At 40.9% G+C, this 22,156-nt stretch overlaps 1 protein-coding gene across 30 annotated transcripts; it reads left to right on the top strand.

The window, feature by feature from the left end:
- The first annotated feature begins 2,779 nt into the window (after positions 1–2,779).
- On the top strand, positions 2,780–6,567 carry LOC114262652 (uncharacterized). 30 transcript variants are annotated; one of them, XR_014364936.1, is made up of 6 exons: positions 2,780–3,027; positions 3,858–3,980; positions 4,122–4,159; positions 4,810–4,982; positions 5,506–5,572; positions 6,388–6,567. XR_014364936.1 is itself a non-coding variant. In XM_082921613.1 (6 exons), exons 1-4 carry the CDS (start codon positions 3,833–3,835, stop codon positions 5,514–5,516), a joined length of 327 nt encoding a protein of 108 aa, XP_082777739.1. In that variant the 5' UTR covers positions 3,034–3,832; the 3' UTR covers positions 5,517–5,572; positions 6,011–6,078; positions 6,388–6,401. The 30 variants fall into 30 exon arrangements, 7 of the variants coding, with proteins under 7 accessions (XP_082777739.1, XP_028058826.1, XP_082777740.1 ...); XR_014364941.1 differs by lacking the exon at positions 6,388–6,567 and adding an exon at positions 6,011–6,081 and having other exon boundaries at positions 4,920–4,982; XR_014364934.1 differs by lacking the exon at positions 6,388–6,567 and adding an exon at positions 6,011–6,081 and having other exon boundaries at positions 4,858–4,982.
- The last annotated feature ends 15,589 nt before the right edge of the window (positions 6,568–22,156 follow it).

Below are 22,156 nucleotides of genomic sequence, written 5' to 3'. Positions count from 1 at the left end.
AGATTTTAATTGTTGGTTTGGATTGTATATGTATTTGTTGGATTATACTATGTTTATCGATTCTTATTTTCTTTGATATGTACGATTAATAGTTAAGTTTTGTATATGGCTGGAAATTGAATACTACAGGTTGTGGAGAAATATTTTCATTGAATGGTTGAGAATTGAATGAATAAATGAATGGATGAATAATTTTGTATATGCATATGTTATAGGTGGCGCAAAAAAATATTACAGAACAAATTATAAAAGCTAAATGATTCCTTTTGGTGACTAAACAAATATCACAGGTTGACTTTTGGCTACTAAAATTTTAGTCGCCAATTGTCAAAAAGTGAAACTTTTAGCTACTAAACTTTTAGTCGTCAATTGTAAAAAGGAAACTTTTGGCTACTAAATTTTTAGTCGTAAATTCTCAAAAAGTGAAACTTTTGGTTACCAAATTGTTAGTCGCCAAACATACATGCTTAATTGGCTACTAAATAATTTAGTCGCTAAAAGTAAAATATGGCGACTAAAATTTTAGTCGCTGATAGTCACTTTTGGCTACCAAAAATTTTTTTGTCATCAATTGTCTTCGTCGACGAACTATTGGCGACCAAACTAGCGACCAAATATATTAGTCGCCAAAAATGAAATTTCTTGTAGTGGAGGGAGGCGATAGAGAGAGAGAGGAGTAGCGGTTGTGTTTGTGCATGAGTTAACCAAACCCTAAACAGACATATATAAATCGGGGGCTAAACGAAGCGGGGTTGGGGCTGGAGTCGGGCTGGGTCTAAGGCTGGAAAATGTATCACCGTCCCTGGCTCGAATATTATCGGGGATTTATTTTTGAATACCATCATCGGCCCGTAGGGAGTATTTTTCGGGAAAAAACCGCTCAATTCGGGGTCGGGGGGTCGGGTCCCCGTCGAGCCAGGTTCAAATTGCCATCCCTAGTCCTTGTCTTTTCTTTTTTTTTTTGGCTATAATATTTGCAAATGTAATAATTAAGTAATTATTCATTCGGTGATATAATAAGTAGTTAATTACGAGATTCAGACGCTTTTGTAAGATGACAAATTTGTAATAGTTAATAAATATCTTCCAACCCCTATTTATTTCTCTCTTTTATTTACATGCTTATTATCGCTGTTTATAGCATCATGTTTTTGTTTCATATCGTTCCTATGCCTCGCATCCATTTTTGCACGCATTAAAGTTCGGCTCATCATACATGATGTTGCTATCATTTCCTACTTGACTATGTGCGCTACCTCATGCTTTGAGTTGCTTCACATGCCATGTTAGTAGCTGAATCTAGCAATTGAATTTTGTATGTATTGCATTAGTCATGTGCATTTTTAGGATCATGCATTTTTCTAATCATCTTTTTTTCTTTGGCTTGCCGCGGATGAATACTATGTGAGTATTTTTTACTTTAGCATATCATACGTGTGTGTATTACCATGTTGGGTATATTACCATGAGGCTATTTGCTTACTTGAAATAATCTATGAATGCTTGTGGATGGAGACTATTTTGCTTAAATTGGAATGGCTTTGATTGTTGTACATATGAGCTCACTTTTTCTTTGAGTTGCACATATTAAAAAGCATGAAATCAAAACATTCCAAAGTAAGTGACACGGTCTATACTTGTTTGCCTCACATAGTAATGTTATCATATTAATAAATCAGAATATGAGTATATAATATCTATAAAATTCACATCATGATTTAGTAAAGGCCGATCTTTGATCGGGTGAGTGTGGTGCTCAATTCATGACATTCCCCTCTCATACCTAAGTTCCCGAATCGAAACAACTTTGGTTATGATGGACAAGTGGCCTTTGGCATGAGTCACGGGTTTCCTAATTCTCCCAAAAAATATTAGGTGGTGACTCTGAAATCTGACAATGCAGTCCATTTTTGGCATCTCTTGCAATTAGTGGATTTTTCTAGGATTTGCTGGATTTGAACTCTCATTTTCTTTTGTTTCGCATTGCACTCGTGAACCAAATTCAGAATCACGGGATTTTGAACTATAGGGAATTGCATTCGATGAGACTAAATTCCTTCGAGGAGCGCGAAAAACTAGCTACAGCAACACTCAGAGCCACTTTTAGCCAAGCTGAACTCGGTTCAGTATGTGAACCTTACCCATGGGACCATCGTCGTGCTACTACTCAAAGCCTGACTGCACAATTAGCTCGGTCAGAGAAATGCAATGGCAACCACCAATGGTGGAATTAGCTCAATCCTTTTTGTTCAGTACAAATTTCCCTCTCAATTATCATCACTACTTCAAAAACAGTTAAAGATCACACTTTGACAAATGAAAATATCTCACTTTTATTGGAAGTGTGATAAAAAAAAAATAGATTGATATTTTAATCACACTTGATTTGATTAAGTGTGATAATATTTATTTTTTATATCACTTTTCAATTAAGTGTGATTATATATATATATTTTTTTAATCACACATTCTAATTAACATGTGATTAAAAATAACATAAGAAGAATTAAAAACATCTCACTTTTATTAGAAGTGTGATTAAAAAATTATTTAATTTTTTAAATCACACTTAGGCCAAGTTTGGCATCCCCTATATAATCCATCTTTTTATCTTTTTTCCATCACATCACCTCTCTACTTTTCTGCACATCTTTTCGTAAAAAGACAAAAAATATACTTATTTAGATCATCCTAAACTGAATTTTAATTTAATGAGTGAGATAATATTTTTTTAATTACACATTTTAAATAAGTGTGAATATTTATTTTATTACTCTCTCACATAAACAATCAATTCCCCAATTAAACGCTAACACACCACCCCCTCATCTCATCGTATACAACATTTGTCTCACACTCGTCTCTTGCTCTTTCACTACGCTGCACTCATCTCTTGCTCTTCCACTACGCCGATCGCCATCGCAATCGCCGTCACCTCTAGTAGCCTTGCCGATCGCCACCGTCGCTAGTAGCCTTGCTGATAGCCGTCATATCTTCTCTGCTCACTAAAGTTTTGATAACAACTCTGTGAGTTTTGCTATGTTTTTTTTTTTTTAGTTTTCTTGTTTTATAGATTTTGGTAGATTTTCCCTTTCTCCTTCTCATTTTGGTAGATTTTGCTTCTCATTTGCATTCCTATTTGATTCTGTTTACTCTATGTGAGCCTTTTGATAATGGTTGGCCCCTGGTTTTACTTTCTCTTATTCTCTGTTTATGGAGTAAATTTCGTTTTTTTTAAAGTAAAATTTTGAGTATACTGGAGATGCCTAACACAAGTAGTTGGCTCATCTGAGCAGATCAAGTTTTTCCTGCTATCAAAGCAGATCGAGCAAAATGAAAAAATTACCCATTTCAATATGCCCAGCCAGAAATTTTCCATATGCCTATAAATTTACTGGTTTAGACAAGAAAGTGACTCAGTGGAAGCTTGGCTTGCATCAAATTGGTTTGTAACTGCTGTAAAACTGATTCTTCAGTAAAATTATTCTATTTTTTATTTTTTTGTTATTGTGGTACTGCACTGTTCACTTCACTTTTTTTGCTTCTTTAACACCACTGCGAAGTGTTATTATAAGTAATCCTAAATTGGATTGTGGATAACATTGCCCTTAAGTAGTTTCTACTTGTCAATAATTTATAAATACGTAGATGCATCTTTTGAAGTATCAAAAGGATACCTCAGGGCATATTGAATTGCCATATGGGTGCCAAAATACTAAACTAGGAGTGTCTTTTTTACATTTGAATTCACCACCAGTATTCTAATGCATATTCTATTAGGGTGATTTTATTGTTGGTAATAATCTTTTCGTTGACTTCCGTTCTTCTTAACATGACTGGTGAAATTTGGGAAGTAGGTTTGGATGTTATACGCACCGACGGTGCTCTTGTCTTTTATGAGAGTGAAGCCAATCAGACAAAACTTTGGAACATTCTTGCCATTTATGCTTGGGTTGATAATTCTATTGGATATGTTCAAGGTGAGTTCCCCTGAATCCAAGGACAGTTATGCTGAAACTGTTTTATGTTTAGGTATTTTCAATGGTTTTCACACTTTTTTCCTTGGACAAGAATGAATGATATTTGCTCTCCAATGGTTATTCTTATGGAAAACAAAGCAGACACCTTTTGGTGTTTTGAGCGGGCAATGCGCAGATTGGTACGCATCTATTTTCATTATCAAAGGTGACATTGTTATTAAAACTAATAATGTGACCCAACTGCCTACTTTATTTAATTGCTCCTTCATTCTTGAATGTAGAATTAATCTGTTTTAGTGAAAAGCAGTTACTTGAGTTAGTTGGGTTTGGTATTTAGTGAATTCCAGTGGGATGGGTATACTTTTTTGGCCTTTTGGTTTCAATTTTTGGGATATCAGCATTATTGCATAGGTAGTTCCTGAACACCTGGAGTGTAGAAATCCTACTATCTGATAGTAGTTGTTTCTCCATAGGGCAGAATAGTCAAATGAAATCAGGCCATGCATGCAATTAGTAGGACTAAGGTTTTGTTGGGTAGAATTGTTAACTTCAGCTCTGATTTCTAGCTTTTTGCTGACAGGCCAAGTGGGTGACAAACTCTTAGGGGAATGCCTCACATTTTTCCAGGTTGTAGTTGGTTTACATGTATGCAGTAATTAGGGCACTTTGAAGGTTCATTAGTTTTTTTTACTACAGACCCTGACTACTCAAGTATATCACATTTACCAAACATGTTATTTAGGACAGGGTTACCTGATTTTGTTACTTTTCCTCTCAAAGTTGCATCTTAATTTCTTAACTGTAAGTCATAGTGCTTTTCATCTTTCAGACTTTTTCTTGGGTTTAGGACTCATTTCCCTGCTTTTGTTTGAAAAAGAGAAAATTTCAAGTCCAATGCGCATTCTATAGGGGTGCAGTCTCAGTTGAGTACACTTGCAGGAATAATGAAAGCTGTTGATCCAAAGCTTCATCAACACCTTGGTATGGCTGATCCTGCTAGAAGTAAGTTTTAGTTTTTGTTTCAGTGGGATGTACTATGTAGAGAATTTTGACAGCAGGATTGTTTTACTTGTATCTCCACTATTTGAGGATGTTATTTTGGGTCTATTTGGTTATCACTTATAAGTTAACTTTTATGATTATAATTTTTTTTTTTAGATTATAAGCTTAATTGTTGTAAATCAGTTTGGTGTAGCTTTTAATAATTTGTTATAGAAGTTAAACATGTTTGGTTAAATAAGATGTTACATAACTTTTTGTTATGCAAATATCTAGAATGACCTCGAAAGTTATAATTACGATAAAAGAGATAGGACTTTTATGTCCATACATGTTTAAGTGCCCATGCTACTTAGGTTCCCCACAATCACATTGCTCTCTATCTGTATGTAACTCAGCAATTGATTTTTCTTCGAAATCATGGTCTATCTGGCCTATTTTATTTTGTAGCCTGCACCAAAGTTATCCTGCACCTGCAACACACTTTTAAGCCAACATGTTTGTCATTAAAAAAATATTATGGCAGGGAAACAATGAAGCTGGCAGAATTGTCTGCAAGTGATATACTAGAGGGCTTCCGTGGGTCAAAAGAGGTAATGTCTTCTTCATATAAATTGACAACTATGAATAATCTAAAATCAGATAGTGTATCATTTAAGATGAATCAAGTGGTATCTCAGAGATTCTTGGTTTAGTAGTTCTAAGTGTTCAGCTATTTGATTTTCTTTTGATAATGGAATGTGCAAGTGTTGGTAGTTGTCTTTCTCATGCTTTAATGACATAGTTTGTTTTATGCATGCATCCCTTTCTTTATTGGACTTCTTGTGAAGTATGCAGTTTTCATTAGTTAATTACACATGTGTATAATAGTATGATAACTACAGTTAGATATTTGCTTCTTCTTTTTTTCTTCTCTCTCCCTCTTTTATTTTTATTTATTTTTATTTTTTATGGTACCATTCGTTTTGCAAGCATGACTACGAGTCGACAAGTCTTGCTCATTTTGACAGTTACATGAATTAATTTATCAGTATGGAGGAGCAGAAGACCCCACCTTAGATGATGAAGAATGGTCGCAGATATCTAAAATGTACTCGAGATATTTGCACAATCAACATTCAATTGCATTTCTTTTGTAGAACATTAAATATTTGAGATGGATAGAGCCTTTTAAACTAAGTTGTTGGTTATAGTTAAATTTCTCTTGAACTTGCAATTTCTGTGGGTAAAGTGACATTTTGGTTTTACATGCTTCATGTCATGCTAGAGGTATTTAATGTTAAGACATTTAAAGTGGTGTGATCAGTCGGACTTTATCTTTTGTAAGACTAGAACAATCTCTACTGATAGTTAATTTATTCATATGCTTCTAGCGGTTTCTAAATTAATTCGTGTTTTCATTTTTCAGGTCAGAAATTTCTTGGAGAGATGCAAAATATGGTCAAATAATTCAAGAACTTAGTTTTTCAAGTTTTTTCATTTTTTAATAAATGTAAGCACAGTTTAAATTTTTTTATTTAATTCCTTTGTATATACTTTTGAACATATTTAACTTTCATTTATGAATATATGATGTCATTCCATTCAATATTTGGTTGTGATTCAAAGTATAGTATATAGTGTGTATTACATCCTTCAAATGCGCGTACAAAAATAATATTGATTATTCTTCAAATATGTCGAACCCTTTTTTCATCACACGCATTAACTGTGATAAGAAATACATATAACGTGTGATCTTATCTCATTATTAATCACAGGTTTTATTAGGTATTAATCACACTTAAAAGATGTGATCTAAATGTTTATTATCACATGTTTTATTAGTTATTAATTAAACTTAAAAGATGTGATCTAAAGTTTATTATCACATGTTTTATTAGTTATAATCATACTTAAAATATGTGATCTAATTGTTATTAATCACACTTAAAAGATGTTATCTAAATATTTATTATCATATGTTTCATTAGTTTTTAATCACACTTAAAAGATGTGATCTAAATGTTATTAATCACACTTAAAAAGTGTGATTAAAAATGACCCTTTTTAATTACACTCCCAAAGATCACACTTTGACAAAACTTAAAAAGTGTGATCAAATAACAAAGATCACACAAAAAAAGTGTGATCTTTATCTGTTTTTGTAGTAGTGCATGAGTAAAGAAATTATTGAGGAGAAAATTTAGAAATGAGTTATGGTAGATGTTGAGAAGTAGTTTGGAAATACTCTTCTGATCTTGGGGAACGCTCGTGATCCTCTTCTGGTCACCTGAAAAGGAATAAACACTCCGATCGGGGGTGCCGAAATTAGCACTCCGACGAACAAGTTAATATCCACACTCAAGGATGCTTGTTTTCTAAGTTAAGCACTACAATTCTCACATATCTCTTTCTGGCTGATGTTTCTTCTATTTATATCTTTTCTTCTTTGGGTCTCGGGATCAGATCCATTCCCCACCTCATATTCGGCACATTTTACAATGGACCAATCTTCACTCGGCCCCTTGCTTAATCGGTTATTTGGCCGAGTAGGGTTGGATTTGAGCTTTCGAACCAATTGCCAAGTGCTTCGAACCTCGACTCTCCCAGATTCGTCTATCTAGAATTTCTACGACTCCCGAATCTCGGCCCCCACAATTGCCCCCCAAACACTCCACTAACGGCAATTGGCTGGAGTGTTTGGCTTTGAACTCAAAGAGTCAGAGCCGCACTTCGGCGACTAACTGTGTTCCAACGCAAATGTCTGTACGCACGCTCCTTGGTTATCATTTCAACTTCTCGCCTCTTCGTACACTTCTATTTATTGTAATTTGAAATTTCGACATCTTTTCAAATGCACACACGCTTTTAGACGCCCGTCGCTGGACTGCCATTCGAACTACCTCTACAACTTCCTACTCCTCTATCTCCTTCGCCTCTTGTAAGTTCTCTCATTCTCTGCTTTGTTTTTTAGCTTAGCATAATCCTATTGGCTGGGGGGAATGGCAAAACATTTAAAAGATCTCCTCTCACCGGATCGAATTTCTGGCTTCCGACGCCATTTTTCCATTCCTGATGACGTCCGTCTGTCATTTGTGGCAGACGGCACCCTTGATATGGAGAGGGTTGATGAAACCACGATCGTCTTCCCTCTTCTATCAATCGCAGAGGGTGGGGTCCGTTTCCCCCTTCACCCACTCCTTAGGGCCGTGCTTTGCCACTGGGGTTAATCCCTTCCCAACCCAACGTCAACTTCTTTAGGGTCGTGATGGGGATTATCACACTAAACAACCGCCTTGGGCTTAACCTTGGCATTCCCGCTATTCGACATTGCTACGCCTTGGCCAAGTCTTCTGGTCGGCACGGGCATTATTTCCTCAGGGCCAAAGACACCGACCATCAACTAGTGACTATGCTTTCTAGCTCTGGGAAGCGAGTCGATGATGTTATGGTCGTCGTCCAAGGAAACTGGGAATTCGGCGAAGGCGAGGATCGCCTTGATCGCATTCCTAGATGGAGGGGCGAACTAGGTAGCCGAGTATCTTCTTTTATTTATTTACTTCTTGTATTTATAAAACTTTGTTTTCGGGACCTCATGGTTTTGCTTTTGCAGGAAACCATTTGAAGAAAGTCTTGGCCTCAACCGACGACGCCGTCCTTTTAGAAATCAGGACTGCGCTTAAGTATTTCAGCCGACCGAGTCTTCAGAAGCAGGGGAGAGCGCCCCACGTTCTGCTCCGCTACGAGCCGACTTATACGACCTTTTCGGCGGCAGAAAACATCCCAATTTCGAAGGGTGAGGAGTCTCTTATCGCCCTTATCTTGGCCGATTTCAGAAATTTGAGGCAAGTCGGTTGCGAGGGATCAGATTCGGAGCGACCGGAAGTGGCTGAGGCCACCGAGTCAGACCAATCCGAAACTCAGGTTGACGAGGCTTTGAAGTTAGCATTTAAAGAAGCCGACCTGAATTCGGCTGATCCTCCGTCTACCTCGGGTCGAGAGGACCATCCACTTGACGATATTTTTCACGGTCTGAAGGACCTTCCCGGCGCTTTCCCAGAAGATATGGCTAGGTTGAGCCTCACTAAACTTGCCAAGAAGGTGAACGCGGAAAGGATGGCCGCGCGGCGAAGAGCGGAGGAGATTCGGGCTGCCAAATCTCAATCCCAATCCTCCTTGCCTGTTATTAAGGAGACGGCAAAGAACGGAAGTACCGAGGCAGAACTTTTTGCGCGGGCAAGTGTAGAAGCTGAGCAAAGGGTGGAGAAGTGCCCTGCCGATGTCGAGGCCAGCTTAGAAGATGACCGTGCCGACAAACAACCTCGTTTGGAGGAGTCGGATATGATTGTACCTTTTGTTATTCCGCCCAAGATAAAAAATACGCCGATTTCCTCCAATACTTCTGTGATCAAAGATCCAGCGGTTGCGTTCAACTTGGCGATGTCCGTTTCACTGCCTGCTGATAAGGCAGTTTTTCGAGTAGAGCCGGATCTTGTTGCCATTGGGTTGGCCGCGCAATCGGCTCTTTTGGTATATATCTGCACTTTGTCTTTTCTCTTTACGTAAATATTATTTGTTCTTAACTTCCTATTTTGCAGGCCGTCGGAAGGATAGCCGACATGGGCTGTCGCTATCACGATGCCGTCGAGCTAATTGGCCGTTTACAAGCGGAGGTTGAGGGCCAAAGGAGTAGGGTGCAGACGGAGGGCGCCCGTGCCGAGGCCGAGATGGAGAGAGCCCGCAAAGCTGAAGAATTGAGATCAGCCGTCGAGAAGAGGGCGGATGCGAGCGACGACGCGCTTAAATTGGCCCAGGAGGCGATCTCTAAATTGGAGGCTGGGTTGGAAGAGATGAAGGCGGCGAAGGAAACAGCTGACCTGAAGGCTTCCAGCGCATTCAATGTTGGAAAAAAATCCGCTTTTGATGAATATGTAGACGAAGTCCCCAAATTTGAGAATCGGGGATTTAAACACGGCTGGCTCAAAGCCCTTGCTGCTGTTGATGTGACATTGGCTACACTAATTCCATACGAGCAAGTGGATGTTGAGCCGTTGGAGTCTGACTCCGAGGGCTAATTTGGGCGGCACATGTTTTTTGTTTTAGGATTTACATGTAATTTTTAGCTTTTTACAACTCTTTGCCTAGTAATTTTCATATGTAAAATGGTTACAATTTCTGCCCAATTTACTTAATGAAAATTCATTTTGTACTTTGCTATTACTAATGAACGGAATTGTTTGGTTGCTGTTTTGGATAAAACGTTTTGTATACTTGCCGACTAGATGATTAGGCCGGTTAGATAGTTAGGCCGTTTAAAAAGCAAAAAATTAGTACATGAAGTGGCTGTGGCACATATCAATCGGCGTGGGGCCAAGATGCTTGGCCGGTTAGATTAATAAATCTGTCCTTGCCCCAGCCAGTGCATGGACTACCAAGGCATTCTCCCCTAATTGCCGTTTAGATAGTTAGGCCGTTTAAAAAGCCAAAAATCAGTACATGAAGTGGCTGTGGCACATATCAATCGGCATGGGGCCAAGATGCTCGGCCGGTTAGATTAATAAATCTGCCATTACCCCAGCCAGTGCATGGACTTCCAAGGCATTCTCCCATAATTGCTATTTAGATAATTAGGCCATTTAAAAAGCCAAAAATCAGTACATAAAGTGGCTGTGGCACATATTAATCGGCATGGGGCCAAGATGCTCGGCTGGTTAGATTAATAAATCTGCCCTTGCCCCAGCCAGTGCATGGACTTCCAAGGCATTCTCCCCTAATTGCCGTTTAGATAATTAGGCCGTTTTAACAAGCCAAAAATTAGTGCATGAAGTGGCTGTGGCACATATCAATCGGCATTCGTCGTTTGGAGACTGCCAAAAGCGTTAATGAAATTGCCTCGAGGTCGCTGCATACCTACAAATAAATGGAGTTCGGGCCAGTAGGTCCACTTATTCTTATTCAGACTCGATTTGAACTAGATTGGGGCGAGGGCGAATGCCAAACAGACTGTCCTTCAACAGCAGAGGAGAGGGACGAACGCTGGTTGAACTAGATACTGCGATGAATCGCAGCAGCGAGCTTGTGCGTACGGGAGGAAGGACGTCCAAGGAAAGCGAAAAATGTCAACCTTCAAGCCGTCGAAGTAGATCATCCCGAAGAGAGAAGCGTCAACGGGGGAGCTCCCCGCGACCACGACCGAGGAATGAGTCAGACGCAACGCCACGACCATTGAGTTTTGCAGTGTTCGTGGGGAATAAACCGATGACTGAGGTAGATTCCATCGTCAATGATCCGGATGTAGCGGTCGAGTTCGCTTGACAGATCTTTCCACCGGAAGCCCAACAATCGATGGTTGGATGACGAGATTTCGAAGTGTTTTGAGAAGGTATTCATGGGGCGGTGAAGGGGCTGTACACCACCTACGAAGTCGGCATGCGTCTGCGCGTTGCGCAACGGGAGATAGAGAAAATAGACGAACGGGTCTGCAGTTCGGAGGCTCGTGCGGAGAAGGCGGAGGGCAAGCTTAGGGAGCTTAGGAAGGCTAAAGTCGCCGATCCGCATACAGCGAGTCAATCTAACCCGATTGTGGACGAGAGGGTGACCCAACGGCTATTGAGTCATGCCATCGCCGACTGAGATACGGCAGGCATGTTTGCCGTAGCAAATACGAGGGCCAAGGGTTACAAGGAGGGTTTCCATGCTGGCCGGAAAGTTAGGATCGACAAAACGAAAGAGACACTTGCTGAGGAGGTCTGTCGATGCGAGAATCGCAGCTTTAAGCATGGTTGGATTGCGGCTCTTCAGGCCACAGAGGCTCTTCGAGCGAAGGGTGTCGATTTCAACTTATGTGGCCTGGATCATCGTGATCATTTGCCCTTTTCCACATTTGAAGTTGAAATGAGCGATGATGAGGGAGACGCCGAATAAAAATATTCGTTATAAATGTTCAAACGCGGATAAGATTATGTAATTATTGGTTCGTCGAATAAAAAATCATTTTATTTTCAATGTTTTGTTATAAGTTTTGTTCGGCACACACGTGCTTGCATGCGTTTTATTATATAAATGTTTGAATAAACGTATTCCAGACGATTGAATGGACATTGTTCGGCTTAATTTAATCGACATCATTGTGTTACACACGACCCCAAGGGTTCATTGATCAGCCCAAAGACGTCATTCGCTAATGGGGCTCCGAATCTGGAGACTTGAATTGGCCAATCGTGATATCCACGAAGGGCGCTCCGAATCCAGAGGCTTGAACGGCCCAAAGATGTCATTCGCCAATGGGGCTCTGAATCCGGAGACTTTGATTGGCCAATCGTGATATCCATGAAGGGCGTTCCAAATCCGGAGTCTTGATCGGCCTAAAGACGTCATTCGCTGATGGGGCTCCGAATTCGGAGACTTTGATTGGCTAATCGTGATATTCACAAAGGGCGCTCCGAATTCGGAGGCTTGATCGGCCCAAAGACGTCATTGGCCAATCGTGATATCCACGAAGGGCGCTCCGAATCCGGAGGCTTGAACGGCCCAAATACGTCATTAGCCAATCGTGATATCCACGAAGGGCGCTCCGAATCCAGAGGCTTGAACGGCCCAAAGACGTCATTCGCCGATGGGGCTCCGAATCCAGAGACTTTGATTGGCCAATCGTGATATCCACGAAGGGCGCTCCGAATCCGAAGGCTTGATCGGCCCCGATGGGGCTTCGAATCCGGAGACTTTGATTGGCCAATCGTGATATCCACGAAGGGTGCTCCGAATCCGAAGGCTTGATCGGCTCAAAGACGTCATTCGCCGATGGGGCTCCGAATCCGGAGATTTTAATTGGCCAATCGTGATATCTACGAAGGGCGCTCCGAATCAGAAGGCTTTATCGGCCCAAAGACGTTACTCGTCGATGGGGCTCCGTATCCGGAGACTTTAATTGGCCAATCGTGATATCCACGAAGGGCGCTCCGAATCCGAAGGCTTTATCGGCCCAAAGACGTCACTCGCCAGTGGGGCTCCGAATCCGGAGACTTTAATTGGCCAATCGTGATATTCACGAAGGGCGCTCCGAATCCGGAGGCTTTATCGGCCTAAAGACGTCACTCGCCGATGGGGCTCTGAATTCGGAGACTTAAATTGGCCAATCGTGATATCCACGAAGGGCGCTCCGAATCCGGAGGCTTAATCGGCACATCTTTGAACTAGATTCTGTAGTAGGTGAATGAGAATCTTTGTATTACAGAAAAAGAGATGTACATAGCGAACAGTTCGGAACAAGCATCATGTCCCACAAGTCAGGTTAATGATAAAATTTACGTAAATGCGTGGAATTTTAGGGCCGTGACAGACTCCTTCCTGACATGTCTTTGAGCCGATATGCCCCTACTCCGGCGATTGAATCAATCTGGTAGGGGCCGTCCCAGTTAGGACCCAATTTTCCATCGGCTGGTTTCCTGTCAGCTGGAAGCACCTTCTTCAGGACCAATTCTCCTGGTGTGTAGCGGCGCAGCTGAACCCGTTGATTATACGACTTTGCCAGCTGCTACTGGTACCGTGCCATGGACGCAAGGGCTCAGTCTCTTCGTTCTTCGATTAGAATCAAATCCAAAGCCAGCATCATGTCGTTTCGGCCCGTATGAAAAACTTGCGACTTGAGTGTCGGGTGGCCGATCTCCAGGGGTAAGATTGCCTGGGTTCCAAAGCATAGGGCAAACAGCGTTTCTCCAGTCGATTTTCTCAGTGTAGTTCGATGAGCCCACAGTACACTCGGCAATTCTTCGACCCATTTTCTTTTGGCTTTTTCCAGCCTCTTCTTGATGCCATCCAAGATGGATTTATCAGAGGCTTCGGCTTGGCCATTGCTTTGGGGGTAAGCCGGCGTAGAAAAGTAAGGCCGAATCCCATATTTGCTGCACAGCTCTCGGTATACGCCACAATCAAACTGGGTGCCGTTGTCTGAGATAAAAGCTGTGGGAATGCCGAATCATGTTATGAAGTTCCTCCACACAAAGCGCTTAACGTCAGCATCTTGAATGTGCATTAATGCCTCCACTTCGACCCATTTCGTGAAATAATTTGTTGCGACGATCAGGTATCGCTTGTTCCCTGGGGCCCTCGGCAATGGTCCTACGATATCAAGCCCCCACTGGGCGAACGGCCAAGAACTGGTGATAGAGTTTAACTCTTCAGCAGGCAGATGGTTTAATGGGGAGAATTTCTGGCACTGTTCACATTTTTTTGCATAACACTCGGCGTCTGCTCTCATTGTCGACCAATAATACCCCTGCGTTATAGCTCGATGGGCCAAAGAGCGTCCTCCAAAATGGGCTCCATAACTACCTTCATGTATCTCAGTCAGAAACTCTCCGACTTTGTCCGGGTGCACACATTTCAAATATGGGCCGGAGAGTGCCTTTTTATAAAGCCTTCCTCGCGAATCTAGGTAGTATCGCATGGCTTTGTTTCGCAGCTTGTGTGCTTCTTTCTTGTCCTCTGGAAGCTGTTCAGAAGATAAGAATGCAACAATGGGATCCATCCAACTTGGTGCAGATTCTACAACGTTGATTTTGACTTCCTCCGGAGGGCCAATGCTTGGCTCTAGGATGAATCCTACTTCGATGGTCCGTTTAATCTCTGAGTTGATTGCGGAGGCTAGGCAAGCCAAGGCATCTGCATGGGTGTTCTGATCACGTGTTATCTGGTTCAACTCGTGATGGTCAAATTTTGCCAACAGGGAATTGCCCGTTTTCATATAGGCTGCCATACGGTCGTTTCTTGCCGCGTACTCCCCCTTTAGCTGATTGATCACCAGTTTTGAGTGACAAAATACAAGCAGACGCCGAGCACCCAGAACATGCACGTTCCGCAAACCGGCTAAAAGGGCTTCGTATTCGGCTTCGTTATTTGATGCTTCGAAGCCGAGCTTGACAGTCTGCTCAATTATTACGCTATTTGGGGTCATGATTACAACTCCAACTCCACTGCCCCGTTGATTGGATAATCCATCACAATACAACTGCTAGATGTCCCCAATATAAATCCTCAAGTTCGACTTCGGTCGAATTTCATCTGATTTGAAGTTGGCGACATCAGACTTGAAGTCGGCAAGGCCCCCAGCGAATTCGGCGATAAATTCGGCAAGCACCTGTCCCTTGATTAAGGTTCTGGGTAGAAATTTAATATCATACTGGCTAAGTTCCAGAGCCCACTTTGAAACATGTCCAAATGCTTCCGCACTGCGTAGTACTGATTGGAGGGGATAATCTGTCAGCACCCCAATGCTATGCCCCTGGAAGTAATGCATGAGCTTCCTTGCCGCCATAACTAGGGCTAGGATGAACTTTTCCAGCGGAAGGTAGCGTATTTCGGCGTCAGCCATTGCCTTGCTCACATAATACACTAGCCGTTGCTCCCCCAGCTCTTCCTTTATCAATACGGCGCTGATGGCTTGGTCAGAAATTGCCAGGTACAAAATGAGCGAGTCTCCAGCAGAGGGTGTTGTCAGGAGTGGTACTGAGCAGAGGTACGCCTTCAGGCCGTTGAAAGCGGCTTCGCACTCGGCGGACCATTCAAAGGCCTTGCCCTGCCGTAGTGTATGAAAGAATTGTCGGCAGCGATCTGTGGATCGACTTATAAACCTGTTGAGCGAGGCAGCCATCCCCATTAACTTTTGAACCTCTTTTACTGAACGAGGGGAGCCGAGCTCTAGGATTGCTGTGATTTGGCTTGGGTTGGCTTCGATTCCTCTGTGGTTGACAATGTAGCCCAAAAATTAACCAGAGCCGATACCAAATGCACATTTGGAAGCGTTCAACTTCATTCCATATTTACGTAGGATGCCGAATGTCTCTTCCAGATTGGCTATATGATTCTGCTCTTCTTTAGATTTGACCACCATATCGTCAATGTACACTTCCATAGTTTTGCCGAGTTTCTCCTTAAACATGGTGGTGACTAGTCTCTGGTAGGTTGCCCCTGCATTCTTCAACCCAAAAGGCATTACCTTATAGCAATAGGTTCCTCTTGGGGTGAGGAATGCAGTTTTCTCTTGGTCCTCCGGATGCATAGCGATTTGATGATAACCTCTATAGGCATTAAGGAAGCTCATACGCTGATGGCGCGCCGTAGCATCTACAAGCTGGTCTATCTTGGGAAGAGGAAAACAATCCTTTGGGCAGGCTTTGTTTAGGTCCGTGAAGTCGACGCACACTTACTAAGTCCCATTTTTCTTCTTCACTACCACTGTATTAGAGAGCCATGTAGGGTAGGTCACTTCCCTAATTGCTCCGGCATCAAGCAGCCTGTCGACCTCCTCAACAACGGAGGCAGTGTGCTCTGCGGCTGACCACCGGCTTTTCCGAATGATCGGCTTACACTTAGGATCGACATTCAAATGGTGCTATGAAATTGACGGATCTATACCCGGCATCTCGTACGGAGTCCATGCAAAGATATCGAAGTTGCTGAGCAGGAAAGATATTAGCTGCTGTCTGTCGGCCTGATTCAAGGAGGCGCCAACCATGAAGAACTCGTCTGGGCTTCCATCGATTTGAACTCGTTCTAAGTCTTCCGTTGCCTTGTCATTTGGGGGCCGCCCAACATCGTCGAGGCTCTCTCGGTCCGGCAACTCAATGGAATTCACATGTAATTCCTTTGGCGTTTTCTCAGCAAAGAGATAACATGTTTGTGCCGATTTCTAGGAGCCACAGATTTGCTCAATACCGCGTTTTGTCGGGAAGCGGAGCAGCTGATGATAGGTGCTGGGCACGGCTCGCATAGTATGCAACCAGGATCGCCCCATGATGAGATTATACGACGACGGCAACTTGACGACCAAGAATCCCACATCCACGGTTCGGGAACCTACTCGAACGAGAAGCCTGATTTTCCCCAATGGGTACTCTAGATTGGTATTGAAGCCGAATAGGAGGTAAGGGGTCGGAGAGAGATTGGATTCGGAGAAGCCAAGTTTGGTGAATGTCTTGTAGTACATAATCTCTGATGTGCTCCCCAGATCAATGAGTACGCACTCAACGGTGAATCGGTTTACGCGTAACTGAATTACCAAGGGATCAATGTGAGGCAATATTATTCTGGCCAAATCTGAATCATCAAAAATGATAACCTCGGCTTCATGGGGCCGTTTCGCCAGAGTGAGTTGCTCTTAAGGGTTAGACTTCGACTGAATTGCGTGCACCGTTGATGACATTGGCAGGTTGTATATCATGTGGATCAAGCGGAGCGGATGTGAATCATGTGTCAAGGCTATTGCTTTGGTTGGGTTGCCTTTTCGGACGCCCCAGCCATCTTGTACCAATTTACCGTCGTACAGGGTGAATGACGGTGCTTTGAATTTCTTGGGTAGCACTGCCTTTCCGATCCGTTGTAGAAAAGGATCGTCTTGATCGTCATCCGAGCTGTTTCTTCTTCGCTTACGCCTTGTACGGGGACTCTCTTCAGAAGAACTGGAAATTTCAGATCGTCCCTTCTTCTTGAGCTTCGAGGATAATGAGTCGGCGTTGCTATCAGTATCTTGTTGTTGGTCTCGAGATCGTCGACCAGCTGCCCTCACGAGTCGTTCCGGGCCTTGATATGCAGCTTGTTTGGACTTCACTACCTCCAAGGCCAAATCCCGACGGAGATGTTCGTTCTCTGCAATCATGTTCTCCAATCTTTGTTCGTTTTGCTTTGCTTGTTCCAGGATCGCTTGCATTGTTTCGTGCTCTGAAGTCGAGGGTGATGCGAAATTCAAGGCACATCTTGCGGCGATAGTCTCTGTTCCAAGCATGTTTGTTGGAGTGGTTTCATCTTGCGGTATAGAGTCAATGGTGACTGTCGGAGGATCTTCTGTCACGCTCGCCATGGATGTGCTTGAGTATTTCCACAGACAGCGCTAATTGTGGAGAAGTGGTTTGGAAATACTCTTCTGATCCTGGGGAACGCTCGTGATCCTCTTCTGGTCACCTAAAAAGGGATAAATACTCCGGTCGGGAGTGCCGGAATTAGTACTCTGACGGACAAGTCAATATCCACACTCAAGGATGCTTGTATTCTAAGTTAAGCACTACAATTCTCACATATCTCCTTCTGGCTGATGTTTCTTCTATTTATATCTTTTCTTCTTTGGGCCTCAGGATCAGATCCATTCCCCACCTCATATTCAACACGTTTTACAATGTACCGATCTTCACTCAGCCCCTTGCTTAATCGGTTATTTGGCCGAGTAAGGTTGGATTTGAGCTTTCGAACCAATTGCCGAGTGCTTCGAACCTCGACTCTTCCAAATTCGTCTATCCGAAATTTCTACGGCTTTCGAATCTCAGCCCCCACAGTAGAGACCCCAAATAATCTATAAAACTTCTTACATGGGTGTGGTGCCCACACCCATGTAGGTTCGTGTGAAATCCATATACATGTGAGAGATTTGGTAAAAAATTTGTGTCACGACCCAAACCCGCCCCTATAAGTTTAGCGTCGTAACCGACCAGTAATTCTTGGATTACCAAAGGTGTCTTAACAGAATAGCATATAATAAGGGGCTGTGGAAGCAAATATAGAAAATATACAATGTCCATAGAGCTGTGTTAACGTATATGAGCCATAAAATTTCAAAACAACTTGTATATATATATGTGACGTCATAAATAGATGAGTCTTACGTCACTCCAATACACAGATAATGCCAAAGGGAACTTAGCCTAATATACAGATAAACAAAACAAGGTAAAAACATCTGTAGCGAGGTAACAAACTAAACATTTCAAATGAAACCTCCCCAGGAGGCACAGTGGCTGGCTGACCCAAAACACTCCAAACAGCAGCTTAGGCCTGGTCACACACCTGCTCACCTATATATACATAATAGAATAAAGTAAGCGGAAACCCAATAAATAATAACAGAGTAAAGAGTTTTAATGAACGATGTCCCTAACAGATTCAGAAACCAGAATTCAAATAAAAAATAGATGTATATTCATATTCTTCTTCAAACATCATACGAAAATCAGAATTCAAGCTTAGTCATACATGGTACATCCATTAGCGTTATCTTGCTTGTTAGTTCCATAAGGAACCTTCGGTATCGGGAACTTGTAATATACTTGAGCCATGGCATTGTTACCCCCGGGCAAGGGCCATAAAACCACGGTATTATTACCCCTGGGCAAGGGCCTTGTACTTGTAGATCACGGTATTATTACCCTCGGGCAAGGCCTTGTGCTAAGGATGCCACGAATACATTTCAGAAATTGGACAATCATTCATTCATACAAAACATCGCATTTCAGAAAACTGATTATTTCATAGCATCAGAAAATTATTAAAGTTAAACATAACTTTACAGAGTTATTACTCATAGATGGCTCCACTTGTAGAATAGACAAATCAGATAACTTGTGGCGCGTGACCTACACATATAGTAGAAAGGCATAATGAAACACACACTCAGCTAGTACTTAACTCTTTTCATTTCATTCTTAGTGTGCTTATAAGTCTTAACCTCTTATTGGGTCTAAATCATGGCCTAAGAATGCCTAGGACGCAATGTGGATACTAAAATGCACTTTGGAACCCTTATCAAAACTTGTTGAAAATAGGGGTCACGCTTGAGTGTAGCTTCTTTCGCTCGAGCGGATATGCAAACATGTGAGGGGTCGCTCGAGCGCAGATTCCCTCGCTCGAGCGGTTTGTAAACTTTGAAAAAGTACTGGTTATGTGATTTTTACGCTTGATGGACACTCGACGGTCGTTCGAATGTGAGACTCAGGTCCTCGCTCGAGTGCAACTCTTGTCGCTTGAGCGGTCTGCAAAAACATAAAACTTCTGGGAACTTACATTTCACGCTTGAGCGGACTTCTTGTCTCTTGAGCGGAAGTGTAAGATCACAAAGTAGTCGCTCGAGCGTAGGTTTTGACGATCAAGCGGAAAACAAAATTCTGGGATTTTCAAATTGCTCTTCTCAGCTAAAAACTCAAATTCAAACTTGTAAAACAAGGTCTTTTGGGCCAAAAACTTGAGGAAAGAATTGTAAATGGTGAAACCATGGTGAATTCAAAATCATTTGACAAGATCAAGGCCTAGAAGCTTGCCAATTGTTCAAGCCAAAACCCAAATCTTTGAAAACATAACAATATATATATATATATATATATCATGCATGTAAAGGTGCAAGTTCCAAGCTTTCAAAACATAATCCAATGAGGTGTCTAACTCAAAAATATGTTGAATTCTTAGACCAAGGCCAAAATGAGGACATGCAAGAGGGAATTCTTTGAAAACAATTTCAAATTATGATGAAATGAGCATGCATGCATGATATGGTTCATTTCTTTTTAATTACAACTCAATTATTGTATCAACCTACTTAATTCTTTAGAGTTCATCGCATACACATCATAATTGTACAATGCAAGGGTTGAATTCTTACCCTGGCTTCCTAAGATGTGTGCTAAAGGCTTAATTCTTGAGTTTCCAATGCCTTCAATTTTTAGCAACTATCCCTTCTCCTAGCTTTAATTCCAAATTCTTTCCTTCTCTCACTCTTTCTCACTTTTTTTCTCTCTAAAGTGGGGAGATAGGAGAGTGTATAGTGAACTAATGAGTTCACATGAGCCTTATATAGGTTTAATTAATAGCTTAATTAAATTATTGATTAAGCTAATTAATCAAACACTAATTATTCTAATTTAATCGTTCCGAATCGAATTTTAATTAAATGTATCATAAAATTCTAAAAATCCCAAATAACACATAAACCAAGTCAATTTCGTAATCATATGCCGATAAGACCTTCAATTCACAAAACGAAACAAAAACAGAAACAGATATTTCTACGATAAACAGATATACGTACAATCATGCAACACGCACATGGAATTTATTCAGAATTTCACCTTAATTACTGATTAGACTTATTTAACCATGGATTAACGTTAATCAGAGGTCGGGGTTGTTACAATTTGGTAGATTGTTTGTGATTCATAGCATTTTCTTTCAAAAATTTGAAAATCTATCGTTGCAATAATAATCACTATGTTTGGTTTCAATTTTCTGAATTCAATTTTCTAAAAATTGAGTATTTTGTTTTTTATACTTTTTGTTTTTAGTGATTATTTTTAAAATTTTAAGCAATTTTTTTTTTTTTTTACTTTTTTGTATGCACCTTACTTACATGTATCTAAAAAGTAAAATATTTGTAAAAAAAATTAATAAATACACAAGAATAGGGGTGAGCATGGTCCGGATTGGACCGGATTGGGATAAAACCAGGACCAATCCGTTATCTACGGTTCCTGAAAAATCGGAACCAATCCGATCCGTTTAAATCTTGGAACCAATCCGAACCAATCCATTTCAACACGGATTGGATCGGTTTAGGACCACGGATTCACATAATTAAATAACAAAAAATATATATATATATATATATATATAATACTTTAATTTTATAAAAATATAAACATAGCGCTATATTAGTTCTACAATAGCAACATGTTTTTTTATAATAGCGACATAATGTTCTAGAATTTAAACAATCATAAAAAAACTAGTTTCATCATAAGTATTTAGATCATTACAAATTAAAACTAAAAACTAAAAAACAAAAGTAATAAAAGAAGATATTATACGAGGTTTAGGTTTGAGTTTAGATTTTATATAGAATAAGAGAAGATACTATGGGGAGGATGTATAATAAAAATATAAACTATTTGTATACGGTCCGGATCGGTTCCAATCCGGAACTGTGAGGTTCAATCCGGAACCAATCCGTGGACTACGGATTTTTAATTCTTCAATCCGGAACCGAACCACGGATTCGAAAAACCAATCCAAACCTATCGGATTGGACTGGACTGGATCGGATTACGGATTTTACGGATTTCTTGCTCAGCCCTACACAAGAATATGAAAAATGTATTGAATTTTCATTTTTTTTTTGTATTTTTGGTATTTAGTAAATTTTTTGTAAAAAAAATTCACAAATATTATAATTTTTAAGTGTATTTATGTTAGATGTATTTAAATTTTTTTAAAAAACTACTTAAAATATTAAAAAAAATTCAGTAATATATAAAAAATAAAAAAACAAGAAAAATAAAAAGGTCTAATTTTTTAAAAAGTGAATCCTAGATTAGGAAACCAAACAAACTAAATAATTCCTTAAAAAGTATATCATTGCAATAATAATGATTTCTTAAAAAGTTGAG

This window comes from Camellia sinensis, chromosome 3 (assembly GCF_055761805.1).
Source record: "Camellia sinensis isolate YWXY chromosome 3, ASM5576180v1, whole genome shotgun sequence".
In the NCBI taxonomy this organism is placed as follows: Eukaryota; Viridiplantae; Streptophyta; class Magnoliopsida; order Ericales; family Theaceae; genus Camellia; species Camellia sinensis.
This window is presented reverse-complemented; position numbering and strand designations above follow the sequence as displayed.